Raw genomic sequence first — 15978 nt, forward strand, 5'->3', positions numbered from 1 at the left:
TTATTTTTCTTGCACATTTTTCAAAGTGTTGCGCTTTATTGGTGGTGTAATAGCCAAAGTACTTCCATACTTGTAAAGTAGCTCCCTTAGGTGAGGTTAGCTGAGGTTCTGCTCTTGATCTCACATGTCTGGGCTTGTGCTGTTGTTGTGCCCTCTAGGGAGCATAAATACATAGCATGAGATGACACCTTTTTTCTTTTTTTATTTCGGAGCTACAAACCAGCTCCTCAAAAATTTAAGAAAGACTGAATGCAGTTTGTATCACTGTCATCAGTTTAAGTGTATTTAATTAATCTGTTTCTTGTTGAAAGGTTTCTTTTCCTGCTTTTGGGTCCTCACGGCAAAGGACCACAGTACCATGAAATTGGCAGATCCATGGCCACGCTAATGACAGACGAGGTGAGAAGGACACTGCCATTTATTTGAATTTTATCTTATTTTATCTTTTTCAAATGTTAATTGAATTGTGCAACCATTCTCCAAATATATTTCATTTTCTAGATTTTCCACGACGTTGCATACAAGGCCAAAGACCGAACTGATCTACTCTCTGGGATAGATGAGTTCCTTGATCAGGTGACTGTCCTTCCTCCTGGAGAGTGGGATCCCACAATTCGAATTGAGCCACCCAAGAATGTCCCATCTCAGGTAAGTTAGGATCTCTACCACATTTTATATCAGGTGTATCTACTGAATATACATTTAAGTGTCCATTTTCATTTTAAACCTAGCCTAAAATGACATGACTGTAACAAAAATATAGAGAAAATTGCCTGGGATACACTGATGCATTAATGATTCTAAAACTGGCCATAGGTGTAGATCTCTTTGTTAGTCTTGTGATAGACTGGCAGCCTGTCTAGAGTTCAGCTTGGGTAAACAGTTGGATAAGTCATTAAGAATACAACATCTTTCATACTGTACTTCCATATATACAAGTCTTATAAACAGTAACATGTTGTTTATATGTCACATTTAGCTTTATATCATCATAATCACAGTAAGAGAGGCACCTTAAACGAAGAGAGAGGCCTTAAAAGAATTAAAACATATGGAACATATTGTTTTAAACTGTCCTACCTGCAGATAAAGAGGAAAATACCACTGCAGCCCAATGGCAGTGCACCTCCAGCTGGAGAACTGGAAAAGGAGGAGGACCATCATGCAGGGCCTGAGCTGCAGAGGACTGGGAGGTGAGTATGTAATGGTGACATTATTAAACATCTATCCAGTCAGCTGCTGTTCCCTGTATGGAAGTGACTTGTTCTGTTTATTGTTCTGTTTATCATCTTGAGTTGCAGGGGTTTGTTTATGGTTCTAGGATGCTCTAAAATGAAATTTCTGTGAATTCAAAGCTATCAGCCAAAAAATTTTTTCTAACAGAGCTTTTATTAAAATTTGAAATGGTATGAAATGTGAAATTTTAGAAGCACGACATTAGTTTGTTTGAGCAGATACATTACTCTGTTAAACTGAAATGTCGACATTTATGGATAACTGATACCACCTATCCACGGGCCACACACTAAGGACAATGTGTTTATTGGCAACCTCAGACTGACACACACTCATGTCTGTTGGAAGGCACTGTATTATTTACAGAGTCACGCTCCCTTTCACTGCAACTATAAAAGGCTTGTGCTATGAGCGAGCTACTCAGGGAAAGCTGAGCGTAAGAAAGTACAAGAAGCTAATGTTAAGGGAAAAAAAATGAAAACACGGGCTCTGTGAAAGAATCAGCAGGGGCTGTGAAGGACAGCAAGAGAGGTTATTTCAGAGGTGTGAGGGAAAGTAAATATAAAAAAAAGACCTCACAGGAAGGCTTTTGGATTGGTGTTAGAGAAAAGAGAGGAGACGATATACAAGGTGAGAAATGGATTTGAGAAATAGAAAGGCAAAGGAAAAACAGGCAGAAAGAGGCTGAGTGGTCAGTAAGTAACATCAGACAGCATCTCAGTGAAGCCAGAAACATTAAATTAGTACATTTTAAGAACATCGGTTTACAGCTGACACTGTTACAGTAAGAGTCTTTTCTTTAGTGCTAATAAGCTCTGAACCAGATGGTCACATGATCCACCACAGACACTTAGATACTTAGCTTCATATTAATTGAGTTTTTGTGACAGTAATACTCTTGAAGCTTCCACTCTTCACATTTCCTGATTGAAAATATGTTGAAGTTTGCATTTTTTTTTTCTTACGGTAATTGTAATTACATTACATTCAATTTGAAAATTTCAAGCACTAAAATCTGCTCTGGGAATCTTCTAGAATTTTCGGAGGTCTGGTCCTGGATGTCAAGCGGAAAGCGCCCTTTTACTGGAGCGACATCAGGGACGCTCTCAGTCTGCAGTGTCTCGCTTCTGTCCTTTTCCTTTACTGCGCCTGCATGTCTCCTGTCATCACATTCGGGGGTCTGCTTGGGGAGGCGACAAAAGGCAACATAGTGAGTCATAAAGCTTGGCACTTAAAAGTCAGTATTTGATCGCTTCATGGGTTCCAGTGGGCGTAAAAGCCCTAATCCCTTAGTCGTGTTATAGTCGAACGTTTGGGACTATTGCTACTACATATTGTGATTTTTGCACTGGCACTTCAGATGGGTTCTGTGAGGGTATTGTGAATGACGGAAAGCAAATACCCCAGTTCCACAGAATCCTAAAAATGGCCTGTATTTATATAGCGCTTTACTAGTCCCTAAGGACCCCAAAGCGCTTTACATCCTAAACGCTCCATCGTAAAATTGTAAAGTGCAAAAATCTGTTCTTTCTACCATCCATAATAGTGTTATCAGTGTTTTCAAATAAGAAATCCATTTCACAGTTTGAACAATTTTAGCTAAATAATGCAGCACTCTTACACTAGACAATAAGATGGGATCAAATGCACACATGTTACACACAACATGTTTCTGACCTCTTTAAAACACGTGTATGAGCAATCAAAATAAAAAAAATGTTACATAAAATCAAACTATTAATACATTTCACTTCTTTCTTTTTGTTACCATACAAACTGTTTAGTATAGTGTCTCTTTTTGTGGTTCTCTCTGTTCTCTCTCACTGTCTGCTTCTCTTTCATCCAGATGTCTGTGCTAGGCCAGGGACTGTTGGCACAGACAGTCTGTGTGTTGGTGTGTGTAATGCGTCTAAATAAACTCACACGCTGCACAGAGATATGACTTCGGACAAGTCAGCAGTGTGGGAACATTTGAACAGTTTATCTAGCCTCTCAGACGCAGCCCATAATGTCTGTTTAATCAAAGCTTTATGTTCTGGTCTGTGGTCTCCTCCTCATCTGTTTCTTTTCTCCTTCAGCCTTTCCCTCTGTATCCTCCTTTGTGCAATTTCACCTCCCCAATCCCTCCTTTCTTATTCCCTCACTCCACTCCTCTCCTCTGTCTCTACAGAGCGCCATCGAGTCTCTATTTGGGGCATCACTGACAGGAGTAGCATACTCCCTCTTTGCAGGCCAGCCCCTCACTATTCTTGGCAGCACGGGGCCTGTTTTAGTATTTGAGAAGATCCTCTTTAAGTTCTGCAAGTGAGTTTGAGCAAGTTTGCATTGTAGTAAAAAATGCTCAACAGTGTTTTATGTTGATTCCCATTGTCTAATAGAAATTCTTTGTCTTTCCCAGGGACTATAGCTTGTCCTACCTGTCTCTACGGACCAGCATTGGTCTGTGGACTGCCTTCCTGTGTATCCTCCTCGTGGCCACAGATGCAAGCTCTCTGGTTTGCTACATTACCCGCTTCACAGAGGAAGCTTTTGCAGCATTGATCTGCATCATCTTCATCTACGAAGCTCTAGAGAAGCTCTTTCATCTGGGAGAATTGTACCCTGTCAACATGCATAACAGCTTGGACAACCTTACTCTGTATTCGTAAGTACTGAGATTTAAGTTACATGAATGATTAAAGGTCCATTTGTTTATTATTGTTTGCTCAGTATTATATATTTTGAATTGTTTGCACAGGTTGCATTAAATTTAGCTCTTCAAATTGCTGTCTCTGCAAGAGTGCGTTAACTGATAATGAGAGAGGTTAAAATTTATATTATCTTCTTCTACGACTACTTCAGCTGACTGGTTTACTGGGAAAACTCTAAAGTCTTATTAAATTTTCATTTAATTTCTGATTTGTAACGGGCTTTGACACAACCTCAGAGGGACTTGTCTGCCCCTGGTCTCAAAGTAGGGACTTTCCACATTTTCTATTACAGTCTTTAGATTAAATTCCAAAGCATCACATAAAGTAGTTCCTTCTTAAGGAAAATATAATTTTACCCGGCAGATACACTGTAGCATGTACTTAAAGTTTGCTTTAATTGAACCTTAAACATTATTTCTCACAGAAGGCTCAAGGTACAGACTTTGCTTAGTTTTGGATCCTCTGTCCCCAGGTGTCAGTGCTCTCCACCAGCAAATGCTACAGATGAGGTCATGCAGAAGTGGAACCAGTCCGGATATAGTCCAGACTCTATCGAATGGAGCAGCCTCAGTGTTTCAGTAAGACTAGCGCACAGTGACCTCTAGTGTAAAAAGCAGAAATTACAAACACAGTTTTAAAATTGGAGAGCAAACAGTGAAGCTTAATGTTGACTTCATGCATTGAATCTATGTAGAGCACATGCCATAGCTTCCCCAAGTAGCTTTTATACCTGTGTGTGCGTGTGGTGTGTCTCCATTGCTCTACAATTTTCCCACATAAACACTTGCTAGCAGTGGAGTTTCTCTCTTCGAGTTGCTCCATTGTCTTCTAGCTGATTTCAAAAATGGCACCAAAAGAAGTAGCCAGAAATGCATGGAAGGAAAAGGTGGTGCTGTTGTACTGTGAAGTTACATCAGTAGGGAGGTGTGTGTCAGGTTAGGGTGTAAGTTACTGCATAAGGTTTCAGAAAGGTTTTCCATTACATACCTACAGCGTAGATTTAACACAGAAGTTCAATTCCACTATAAGCCAATAGTCTACATTATATAATTCACAATTTTAGTCATAAGCACAACCCCCAGCAATACATCTACCTCTGTCATACAGATGATTCATTAAATTACCAATTTTTATCCTTTTTCTTCTTCTTTAAAGACGTGCAAATTGCTCCATGGAGACTTTGTGGGTCCTGCCTGTGGTCACCATGGGCCGTACATCCCAGATGTTCTCTTTTGGTCTGTTATCCTCTTCTTCACAACCTTCTTTTTGTCATCATTCCTCAAGCAGTTTAAAACAGAAAGATACTTCCCCACCAGGGTGAGATGTTGGGCTTAATTTGTTTATGTATGTTATTTCTTTTGTAAAACGCAGCAAAAAGAAGCTTTTAAAAGACAAAAGAAAGCACTGTTTAATCCCTAATCATGTAAAATGATGTTTAAATAGTACTATTTGAAATATGAAGCATCAGATCTGTAACATCACATGTCATTATATGTTTTGTACACCTGGTGCACGCAAGTGTGGGCAGATTAACCTAAAAGGTTCTGACACTATGTAAATGTTTGCATTGAGTCATTAGTACAGGAGCAGACTCATGTTCAGAAAGAAGAGATCTTCCTGCATCCTCCCACATAGTACCATCTACAGTGTTATCACTCGGTGTAGGCCGGTGTTGGTATTGTGTAAACTGTAAAATGTGCAACAATTACTTTGATGGAGCTGTACCTACAGAAGGAAATGATATGAAGTTAAGCAGCTTCGCTTCTTTGTTTTAGGAATACATTTATAAAGGGTGGCTGAAGGCACATGTCAAATCCCTAAATAAATTAATCTATTTTGTATATGTGTGTGTTACATAGGTGCGATCCACTATTAGTGACTTTGCAGTGTTTATAACCATCATGATTATGGTGCTAGTGGACTACCTAATGGGGATCCCGTCTCCTAAACTGAATGTTCCTGACCGCTTTGAGGTAGGCATATTGTTCATCTGCATTCCTCCATTTATTACTATTGAGTACATTTTTACGGATCATAGCTATTATCTTCCGTAAGCTTTAAATAAAGTATATAATCTGTAGATAAAGTAAAGGTTTTGTAATTCTATTGTATTTTACTCAAGGGTTTCTTTACAGTGGTAGCAGTCTCTTCTCAGAGATGTAAAAGTACAGATTGTGTGTGCTTAAGGCTTTCATATACAAAAGCTCTTGCTGGAATAGTCTAGATTCTGACCAACACATTACAAGTAATGTGTAAGATAAATATTCTCAGTTAGTTCATACCTTATATATACTTAATGTGGCTTGCACTTTTCCCCTCAGCCAACTTCAAAGAACAGAGGCTGGCTAATGGATCCGTTAGGAGAAAACCCTTGGTGGACACTGCTGGTGGCAGTACTTCCTGCCATGCTCTGCACCATCCTCATTTTTATGGATCAGCAGATCACAGCAGTCATCATCAACCGCAAAGAGCACAAGCTGAAGGTCTGACTTTTATCTGAAAGTATTTTGAGAAAGCTTGTGATAGGGTGCCAAGGGAGGAACTGCGGTACTGTATGAAGACGTCCGGAGTGAGAGAAGTATGCTAGGGTACTGCAGCATATGTATGAGTACAGCGAGACAGTGATGAGGTTTTGCTGTAGAAGTGACAGATTGGTTCAAGGTGGGGGTGGGATTACATCAGAGATTGGCTCTGAACCCCTTCTTGTTTGCAGTGGTGATGGACAGGTTTGACTGATGAAGTCAGGCAGGTGGAAAGGTAAAGATGTAAGGAGTAGAGTTAGTGAAAGTGGATGAGTTTAAATACTTGGGGTCAGCATCCAAAGGAATGGACAGTGCAAAAAAGAGGTGAAGAAGAGCGTGAACACAAGTGTCAAGGGTGATTTGTGACAGAAGGACAGCAGCAAGAGTGAAATGGAGGGTTTACAAGATAGAGGGTTTATGGATGTAGAGAAGGAGGACATGCAGAGGGACGGTAGAGAAAGGGTGAGACAGATGATTCAGTATGGTCACTTCTAAAGGGAGAAGCTGGAGGAAGTATAAAAAGTTTCACAAAATTTATTTTAATTTTTTTTTTTACAGAAAAAGGCAAATAGCTGATTGATCACAGTGAATGAATCTGTCACAAAGATTTTTCTCTTCAGTCTTGAAAGTTTGCGTATGTCCATGCCTCTACTTCTCGTATCTTACAGAAAGGATGTGGCTATCACCTGGACTTGCTCCTCGTGGCAATAATGCTGGGCGTGTGCTCCATTATGGGCTTGCCGTGGTTTGTGGCTGCAACCGTCCTCTCCATTTCCCACGTTAACAGCCTGAAGGTGGAGTCTGGCTGCTCCGCACCGGGAGAACAGCCCAAGTTTTTGGGAATCCGGGAACAGCGAGTCACGGGATTTATGATCTTTGTCCTGATGGGTTGTTCTGTCTTCATGACATCAGTGCTCAAGGTGCGATGGGGTTGTCAGTGAAATAATATTTGCTTCTTCATGAGGATTTGCTTCCCCCTGTAAATCACTGTATATAATAATGTCTTTTGATTATTTGACAAATGTTGCGTTAATTCCGTGTAAACTAACTAATGTGTTGTCACCTGGCACAAGTGTGTCATAGATGTTTTCAGCTTTTTGCTTCATGTACCGTAAGTTAAATATTTTCTAATATGTTGTTTGATTTGTGCTTTCGGCAGTTTATTCCAATGCCGGTTCTGTACGGAGTCTTTCTCTACATGGGTGTCTCTTCCCTCAAAGGCATTCAAGTAAGTCTCTCCCCTGCTGTCTTTGAAGATAGTGCTGCCCTTCTATTCAGAACAGAGCAGGAGTCTGGAGCTGTTAATAAAGATAAGTTTGCCCCCTGCTGTTGCAAACCTTTAATGGTAATTCAGAGTCCCTGGGAGCTTCTCTTAAATGTGTTTCCTCCTCTGAATAATCTATTAAGTGGTACTTTCATGCATTTGTATTTCTTGACTGTTTCACTGACTCTCTTTACTCTAGTTCTTTGACAGAATCAAACTGTTTGGCATGCCTGCAAAGCACCAGCCTGACCTGATCTACCTGCGCTATGTGCCACTGTGGAAGGTCCATATCTTCACCCTGATACAGCTCAGCTGTTTGGTGCTGCTCTGGGTAATCAAGGTGTCTGCAGCAGCTGTTGTATTCCCCATGATGGTAATGACTCAGCCTTACTTATTTTATCACTTCATTTTTACTGGAGAAGAGTTATAGAAATGTTTTTAATGTCACAGTTATTGATCATTCATCTGTATGTTGTGCCAAATAACAGTATAGCAGAGGGTTTCTTTTATTAGTAGATATGATTTTTATTGTGTCATTCCTTTACTTTATGTTTGGTTTCATCTGTAATTCTAGGTTCTGGCGCTGGTCTTTATCCGAAAGCTTCTAGACTTTTTCTTTACCAAGAGAGAGCTGAGCTGGCTCGATGACTTGATGCCAGAAAGCAAAAAGAAGACTGAGGATGATAAGAAAAAGAAAGCGCGTGAAAAGCTGGTAAAACTCATCTGTTTTCCATAAGTGAACATCACAAGTTTATTTGTAATTTGAATTTGAAAGAAGTTTTTGCTTTTCTTTGCATTAACAGAAAGTTGGCTGTAGCAGATTTTGTGTCAAAAATGGGGAAGGCGGTATTTTACTGGGATCACTGGACAGAAAAAAAAAAATCATATTAACTTTTGAGCATGATGTTAATGATAGGAAGCAAGATCTAAACCATGACAGGAAATGTATCCAATCACAAGCCTTTTCCAATGATAGTAACTAGTATACAGAACTAATGAATAAAAATATTAGTTCTGTATACTCAAGGTTTCAAGGTTTTATAGGATTAAGGATTAAGCAGACAGCCTTGACCCTGAGAGTGGAGTTCAGAGCATCTGTGAAGAGCTCATGCCTGTGCTCCTTCTGTGGAAAGAACTTAAAAGTAAGAGGAACGAGCTGGAGGGTAACAGCTGACTATTTTCAATATCTACTTGAAGGTCACAACTACTTCTGCTTCCAAATGATACAAAATTAAAACTGCTCCTCAGTTACAAAAATTTACTAAATGAGATTTTGTTTCCTTTCTACTGTACTTCAAGACATGCACTGAAATGACAAAAATGTAGTTATCCTTTGTTTTTCTTCCTAATTTGCATTTAAACAGTAATACTGCAAAATCTCTCCAAATGCTCCATCTGTCTTTGTTGTAAACAACAGCTTTCCAGATCGTGTAAATCCTTCTGAAGCTCAGATTGGAAGACAGTTTAATTATACTACAATTCGAGTGGGTGCCTTAACAGTGGATCGAATCAAATTGCTAATTAAATTGCTATATAATTGTGGCAACTAGGCAAGATCAAATGGGTATATTGGTCTTGCAAGCATGGCTGTTATGGAAGAAGAGAGTTTTGAATCAAGTACTTTCAGTGCTACACAGCCGCGGGAGACCAAAACCCAATATAATATAAGCCCGGGCCAATAAGCCAGATGTTAAAGCTGATTTACCGTATTTCCCGGACTACAAAGCGCACCTGAATATTAGCCGCACAAGCTAAAATCAGGGGAAAATCCTGTTTTGTACATACATTAGCCGCACCTGACTAAAAGCCGCAGGTGTTTCAATGTTGACTTATCATATGTAAGAGAATATGCACAAAGGGAATTGTCAGGAAAGAGATGGCTGTTTGGAGACATCACTTTTATTAATATTTTGAAAAACAAGTTATGGGTACATATTTGCACATGTAGTACATAACAATAACCTACAGCACACCAGAAAAATAGATTCGGACTACCTTTTAGGCTCAGGTGCAGTGACACAGCTTTAACAAGAAGAAAAGTCAGTCATTCACCATCTTTCTCTTCTTCCTGCGCACTAAAACCACCAAAGTCCTCTTCTCCAGTGTCGGATACAAACAGGCTCAGGATGGCTTCGTCATCCACTCTCCGCTTCTCTCCTTCGTTGTCACTTTCAAAACCAAAGAAATCCTCGTTGTCAGTGTCAGAGTCGAACACCCTCTGAAGGGCCGTGGCGGTGTCGTCCTCTCCATCATGCAGCAGTCCAGCCCTTCAAAATCCGTTGGTGATCGTGGATGTTTTCACACTTTTCCACGCTGTCAGAATCCACCGGTGGAGTTGAGCATAACTTGCTTTTCGCAAGTTTATCGCCGCTCGTCATCCACGCCTCCCGCTGAACGCGTAGCGCTACTTCGAAGTTTGTTTTTCGCGCTACTTCGTACGGCACTACGTTGCCTGGCGGACGGACATGTGACTAACATACCACTCTTGAACCCCGATCCTTCCGCCAGGCAACGTAGTGCCGTACAACAGCGGAACACACAAAACAAATCGTCTTACGATATGACAAAAATCACGGACAATCCATAGAAAAGCCGCACCTGACTAAAAGCCGCAGGGTTCAAAGCTTGTGCAAAAAGTAGCGGCTTATAGCCCGACAATTACGGTAAATATGAATAAAAATGTGAGACTCAATTGTTGGAGGATGAACCTCACTGCAGTAATAACTGGTTTTTAAACTATAGATGCATTTGAATCTAGGATGAAGAGTCCGGACTGGAGGAAGAAGAAGAGATGGGGATTAAGGACACTTATGAAGACTCGAACCGGCTCAAGATCCCAGTGAAGGAACTCTTAGGGAGGTGAGTAATGCACTCCATAAAGCATTCTTTAAATGTCAGATTGTGGGATGGAGAGCTGAATCTTCTGTAAATTTTCACTTGGGAGTGAAGTGTATTCATGTTAGTGACCGTAAATCTCACATACTACTATAATATTTTTATCTTATGGCCTCATGGCTAAATATATTTAAAAAAATTTGATCCAGATAAATAAAGATTTCACTAATTTCGTATGTCTTGACTTCTGCTGTGTCTAAACTTAAAAAATATGTTTTTATCTACAGCTTGAAATGACAATTTAAAGACTGGTCATCAGCTGTGTGGTTATGTCCATCTTAACAGATCCTACAGAATAGAAGTAGTGACCCACAGCGTCCCATTGTAAGAAGAGGTAGCATGGCTGTGTGTACAATGACGATGATAATAATAATAATAATAATAATAATAATCTCTGACTCACATTGCTGCATATTAATAATGATAATAATAATAATGGATTGCATTTATATAGCGCTTTTCGGGGCCCTCAAAGCGCTTTACAATACCACTATTCATTCACTCTCACATTCACACACTGGTGGAGGCAAGCTACAGTTGTAGCCACAGCTGCCCTGGAGCAGACTGACAGAAGCGAGGCTGCCATATCGCGCCATCGGCCCCTCTGGCCATCACCAGTAGGCAGTAGGTGAAGTGTCTTGCCCAAGGACAACGACCGAGACTGTCCGAGCCAGGGCTCGAAGCGGCAACCTTCCAGTTACAAGACGAACTGCCAACTCTTTGAGCCACGATCACCCACGATTAACCCTGCTGATAGTTTGTGCATGGGTGAAATTTTCAGACCATAAAAAACAGATTTTCAAAACAGATGGCTTTAAACACACTGCTTTGTGTATTCCTGTCTTTTTGTTTTTATTATTATTATTTGTTTTAAGGTAAAAAGGTCTATGATAGAATGATTGCCTTATCTAATAATATGCATACAGTCAACTCTCAGGATACCCCTTTGCCTAAAACGCAAACAGCTCTTAATACATGTTAACACAGAAGTTTGTTTGTGGTCTGTCTGGTCAGCCATACTGTGTTGTTAACTTGGTTTAATCTCTAATATATGCATGTTTGCGTCTGCCTCTCCTGCACTGATCCTGTCCTGCTGTCTTGATGTCTACATGCCTGTCTTCTCTTTTTGTTTCTGTTTGTGTGTGTGTGTGTGTGTGTGTGTGTTTTCATTTTGGCATGTAGTTCTGACACTGACCCCTTGGTTGTAAATATCTCTGATGAGATGGCCAAAACCGCAGTGTGGAAAGCAGTGAACTCGAGTGCAGAGTCTTGTGTCCAACCTGTGAAGCTTAGCGGAAGGTAGCTATGCCATCTCCTGGAGTTTTCCAGAGCCCCTGCACCCAACTCTGTTACTTCAATATGATATGCTCGCTAAAAACAAGAGGGACTGCTTGGTAGTGCTATCTTAACGTACGCTGTAGTCAGAAACTGAAGCTAGTTACTGCCTGGAAGTCCACAGCGATTGCAGTTTTGAGTGTCGGGAATCAGTTTAATCCTGTAAAAGCAAAGATAATAGTTCCTGTTCCTTTTAGATCCCATAGCTGTTAACCTGACTTGAGTTGACAGGAATATATTTGCAGCAAAATGGCATTCCTCAATAACAGTTTGACATAGTTTGCACAGTAATGCATGTCAAACTCTGATTCGGTTTCCTTGGAAAGGCAAAGGGTAGGAAACACTTAGAAATAATTACTATTTATCACCTGGTTCCATCGGACTGGATTCTGATTGGTCCCACATTCAGACTGCACCCTGTTTCATTTATCCTAAACATACTTGCTGTCATGATGTGTATCTCCTAAAGTCACAAAGATTTTTACAATTTGTTTTAGGTATCTTGAAAAACTGAGTAGGTGTGTTGATGCAAAGAGGAAAAACACAGTACTGTGCAAAGGTCTTGTGCTACCCTTATTTCCTTATTTCAAGGAGACAGACTTCCTTGTTATTTTTGAAGTGGAATTGAACAATAGTTTTGCAGACTTTCCAAAGGAATTTCAATGTTTGTATTTTTTGCTGCTTTCAGTCCAGTCCTCGTATCTGCATTCTCTTCATAAGAATGTTTGTTTTGTTGTTTGTTTGTTTGTTTTAAATCCATTTATCACTGATCTATGAATCACCAAAGCATAAAAAAGGTACCTAATTGAAGGGATGAACCAGTGTTGTGTTGATGTGAATACATTTTGAGCTTTAGAGTTAGACTGCGAAAAAGAACCCAAAGATTATCACAGTTTGACATTTGTTGGTTGGTTTCCAAATGCTTTTCTACATCTATTTCCCATCTTACTACCAAAATATGCAAAAATATGTGGTGGTTGAAGACTTTTGCATTGCACTGTAAACAGCTTTTTTGAGTTACGTGTATATTAATTTCACTAGATTTATCCATCCATCCATAGATGTCTTTAGATTTGGGCACAAATCTAAGTTTCAAACATCTAGGGACAAAGACAATCAGACACAGAATAAAGACAGGTAGCCTCCCAAGATTTATCCACTGTCTTCTTGCCTTGAATAGAAGTCCTTACCCTGTGGGCCACTTCCTTGTTTTTTTGTGTTGTTTAGTTTTGATTTTTAAAAACAGATCCTAACTTGAAGTTGGGTCTCTAAAACCTTTGCACAGTGCTTTGTGTTGACAAATCTTTTGCCACAGTTCTCTCATTAAGTCCCATTCTTACCAAGTTGTACTAAAGCTGGTAAAGTCTTGTAAGTGTTTGTAATTAAGACCTATCACTCCTCTACCTGATAGAAATCACACATTTGTAGTTGCTCACAACCCTTAACACCTCCATGAATCTGCCTACACACTCATTTTCTCTCTATTTGTTAATCCCTGAACAGCCAAGAAAAGGTGGCCTGCGTTAGAGTCGACGTCAGCCCAGACACACCTGGAAGAGACTCCACTACCGAGACGTTCCTGTAATAAATTGTGCAGAACTCCTTTTGTCCTCAATACCTTCTCCTTCACAACACTTTTACCACACCGATGGACGCAATCTTAGAAGGAAAGGAGACACACTGAACTGGAGCAGCACAACCTCTCTGCAGAGCTCCTTCAGGGCAGCAGATGAGCTCCCTTAAGGATGCGAGTCTTTCTTCAACACACGTCTTGAAGTCCTTCATGTACAGAATGTGTACGAATGGTTGCCAAGATGTACTATAAAGGATAAAACTCCAAGAAACAAAGGAATTCTGCTGTAACTGCCCACCGATGTTCACTGTTCAGAAATTCTCTCTGTCTAGCAGCCATTTATTACTCATTTGAAGCACAGACACCAAAGGAAGGGGCCTCACTGGTGGGGGTGTTCAACTGTGTGAATTTTACTTTTAAACCATCAAAACTTTTATTTGTATTTATATTTTACTTTTGTTATTTTAGCTGTTCATTTTACTCTACTTTTTCTTTCTTGTTAGCATTCTCAGTTTCTATATATTTAAGGTGGAACTGAGACCTTTCACTAAAGTACACCAGCTTTGAAACCTTTTTGATTAAAGCCATTCAGGTACTGTCAGCACCAGATAATTCTATTTTATATTTAGTCTGGCACAATAAATGACACAAACCAAAACAGACAGAGGTACATTCAGATACTACTACTGCACCACACTAATATTACTGCGTACATCTTTGTCAGATTTGCTCATGAATAATCTCTCCTGTCTCTAGGGGAACACTCAGTATTTATACTGCTGCTCAAAATTAGTTTTTACTGTAAAGTCTCACTGTTGATAGTGTATGTGATCTTACTGAAATATCACGCGTATGTGTACTGTGTTCTTTTCGTTTGTAATATTGTAGAAATCTACTTCAGAGGCCATACGAAGTCTGTACTGTATCGTAAGCACTTTGCCAGTATAGTTTCTTACCTAAGATGAATTATGGTGTGTTAATAAAAAGGTTACTCCTCCTCCCTCTGTATTTATACATCAGTCATTCAAATTTTAATTATACAACTCAGGAATCTTGAGTGATTTCTGACTGTTGTCATTTGATATTTTAACCCTCTGGCCACTGTGTTTCTCTCATGGCTGTCATCACAACTATTTTACCTAATGCTGTAAATCACGACATATACAAAGGTGCGAAGAAATGAGAGAATATTTGTGACCCCCAGATAGCAGCACCTGTTTTTATACTGTCTATATTATTGTATTATTATTACTGTATGCGTGGGTGTGTGAGTACGAGCGAGCGTGTGGTATAAAGATAATTTGTTTAGCGTTGCAAATCATAAATCATTTTATGCAAAATATTTCTACTGTATATGTAAAAGAATATATTATATTCTAGGAATTCTTATTTTGCTGACAGCAGTCCTGTTTTAGCAATAAGTGTTCCATACTGTGCAATGGACGGACTCCTGAACTTGGCTAATATTCAGGCAAGGAATTATTCATCAAACGACTTCTGTGTATGTTTAATCTGCTCTGTCTGTGTGTAGCTACAGTGACTATACGGACAATAGCTTATGTGCCTTGTTGAAGCTCTTTGTGTACAAGTCTAGTACTGATAGTTTAAGTGTTCAGAAGAGAGGTACGGGCATACGCGGTGGCACCCAAAGACGGATCGTAGAGTGAACGAGGACACTGCTCTCCCTGTCGTAGTGTAATGCCATGTCTGTGTGAAGGTTGTAGCCTGAGCCATTGACTCAAAACAGTGTAGTTCAATTTATTCTTCCATTTAAAAATGTAACTAAATACTGTTTGTCAGTGTGTTTGTGTGTTCTACTATCACAGCTAGTGTTTGCTCACAACATAAAAGCTCTGTAATCAATTTTGAGGTACTGTTTCTTTTCTAAGTGATTAGTGTGTGTCAAAGTGTTGTGCCGTCAACATCCAGAAAGAAGTGACATCTATGTTAATTTATATATTTGATTAGTGGGAAAAATGATTCATGTGTGGTTATTTCACTACATATGTGGACGTTAAAATGAAATGTAAAATGTTGTCATTAGTATCATCAGAGACAGTTAACGTCCACCAACCAGCTAAGAATTTACGATTCCTGTTGTTTATCTTGTTTTTCCACATTATGAGGTTCGATTTAAGATGCATGAATCTGGATAAACGATCAATAATGTGAAGGAGTTTCTGGCCTCTATTGTCACACCAACAACACAGAGTAGAAAATGCATTTGTTTTGTACAGACATCAGTGAAGCACACAGCGTCCAGTTGTTAACTTGAACGATGACTCTTCTGTCATGACTGATTGTTGAAAAGCAATAAAAAGGAATACAAAGTGATTTTTCTTCTGTCTTCATTTAAAAAAAAAAAAATACAGATTTTTTCATTAGTTTAGGATTTACGGGTCGCATTTTACCTTATGTTGTATTGATAAATAACTTTCAGTCAACATGATTTAAAACCCAGAA

General features: G+C 39.5%; 1 protein-coding gene across 13 annotated transcripts in view; it reads left to right on the forward strand.

Annotated features, from left to right (window-relative positions):
- LOC147303781 (sodium bicarbonate cotransporter 3-like) overlaps positions 1 to 15843 on the forward strand; it is a 64588-nt gene extending 48745 nt beyond the window's left edge. For 8 of the 13 annotated variants that reach the window (XM_086279168.1, XM_086279170.1, XM_086279173.1 and 5 more), the window contains 18 exons: positions 312 to 399; positions 502 to 648; positions 1087 to 1193; positions 2272 to 2446; positions 3407 to 3540; positions 3635 to 3880; positions 4399 to 4504; positions 5082 to 5243; positions 5786 to 5899; positions 6248 to 6409; positions 7117 to 7368; positions 7608 to 7676; positions 7912 to 8085; positions 8287 to 8424; positions 10471 to 10571; positions 10893 to 10931; positions 11790 to 11906; positions 13446 to 15843. In XM_086279168.1, the coding sequence (XP_086135294.1) occupies positions 312 to 399; positions 502 to 648; positions 1087 to 1193; positions 2272 to 2446; positions 3407 to 3540; positions 3635 to 3880; positions 4399 to 4504; positions 5082 to 5243; positions 5786 to 5899; positions 6248 to 6409; positions 7117 to 7368; positions 7608 to 7676; positions 7912 to 8085; positions 8287 to 8424; positions 10471 to 10571; positions 10893 to 10931; positions 11790 to 11906; positions 13446 to 13527 (2413 nt within the window). In that variant the 3' untranslated portion in view covers positions 13528 to 15843. Of the gene's footprint in view, positions 1 to 311; positions 400 to 501; positions 649 to 1086; positions 1194 to 2271; positions 2447 to 3406; positions 3541 to 3634; positions 3881 to 4398; positions 4505 to 5081; positions 5244 to 5785; positions 5900 to 6247; positions 6410 to 7116; positions 7369 to 7607; positions 7677 to 7911; positions 8086 to 8286; positions 8425 to 10470; positions 10572 to 10834; positions 10942 to 11789; positions 11907 to 13445 lie in introns of those variants that run through there. The other 5 variants (XM_086279176.1, XM_086279174.1, XM_086279171.1 and 2 more) reach the window with 5 other exon arrangements.
- The last annotated feature ends 135 nt before the right edge of the window (positions 15844 to 15978 follow it).

The sequence above is a fragment of the Aulonocara sp. 'chitande type north' Nkhata Bay genome, linkage group LG22 (assembly GCF_057382095.1).
Source record: "Aulonocara sp. 'chitande type north' Nkhata Bay isolate Kocher_YH1m ecotype deep benthic linkage group LG22, A_spYH_male_GT1.1, whole genome shotgun sequence".
Taxonomy (NCBI): domain Eukaryota; kingdom Metazoa; phylum Chordata; class Actinopteri; order Cichliformes; family Cichlidae; genus Aulonocara; species Aulonocara sp. 'chitande type north' Nkhata Bay.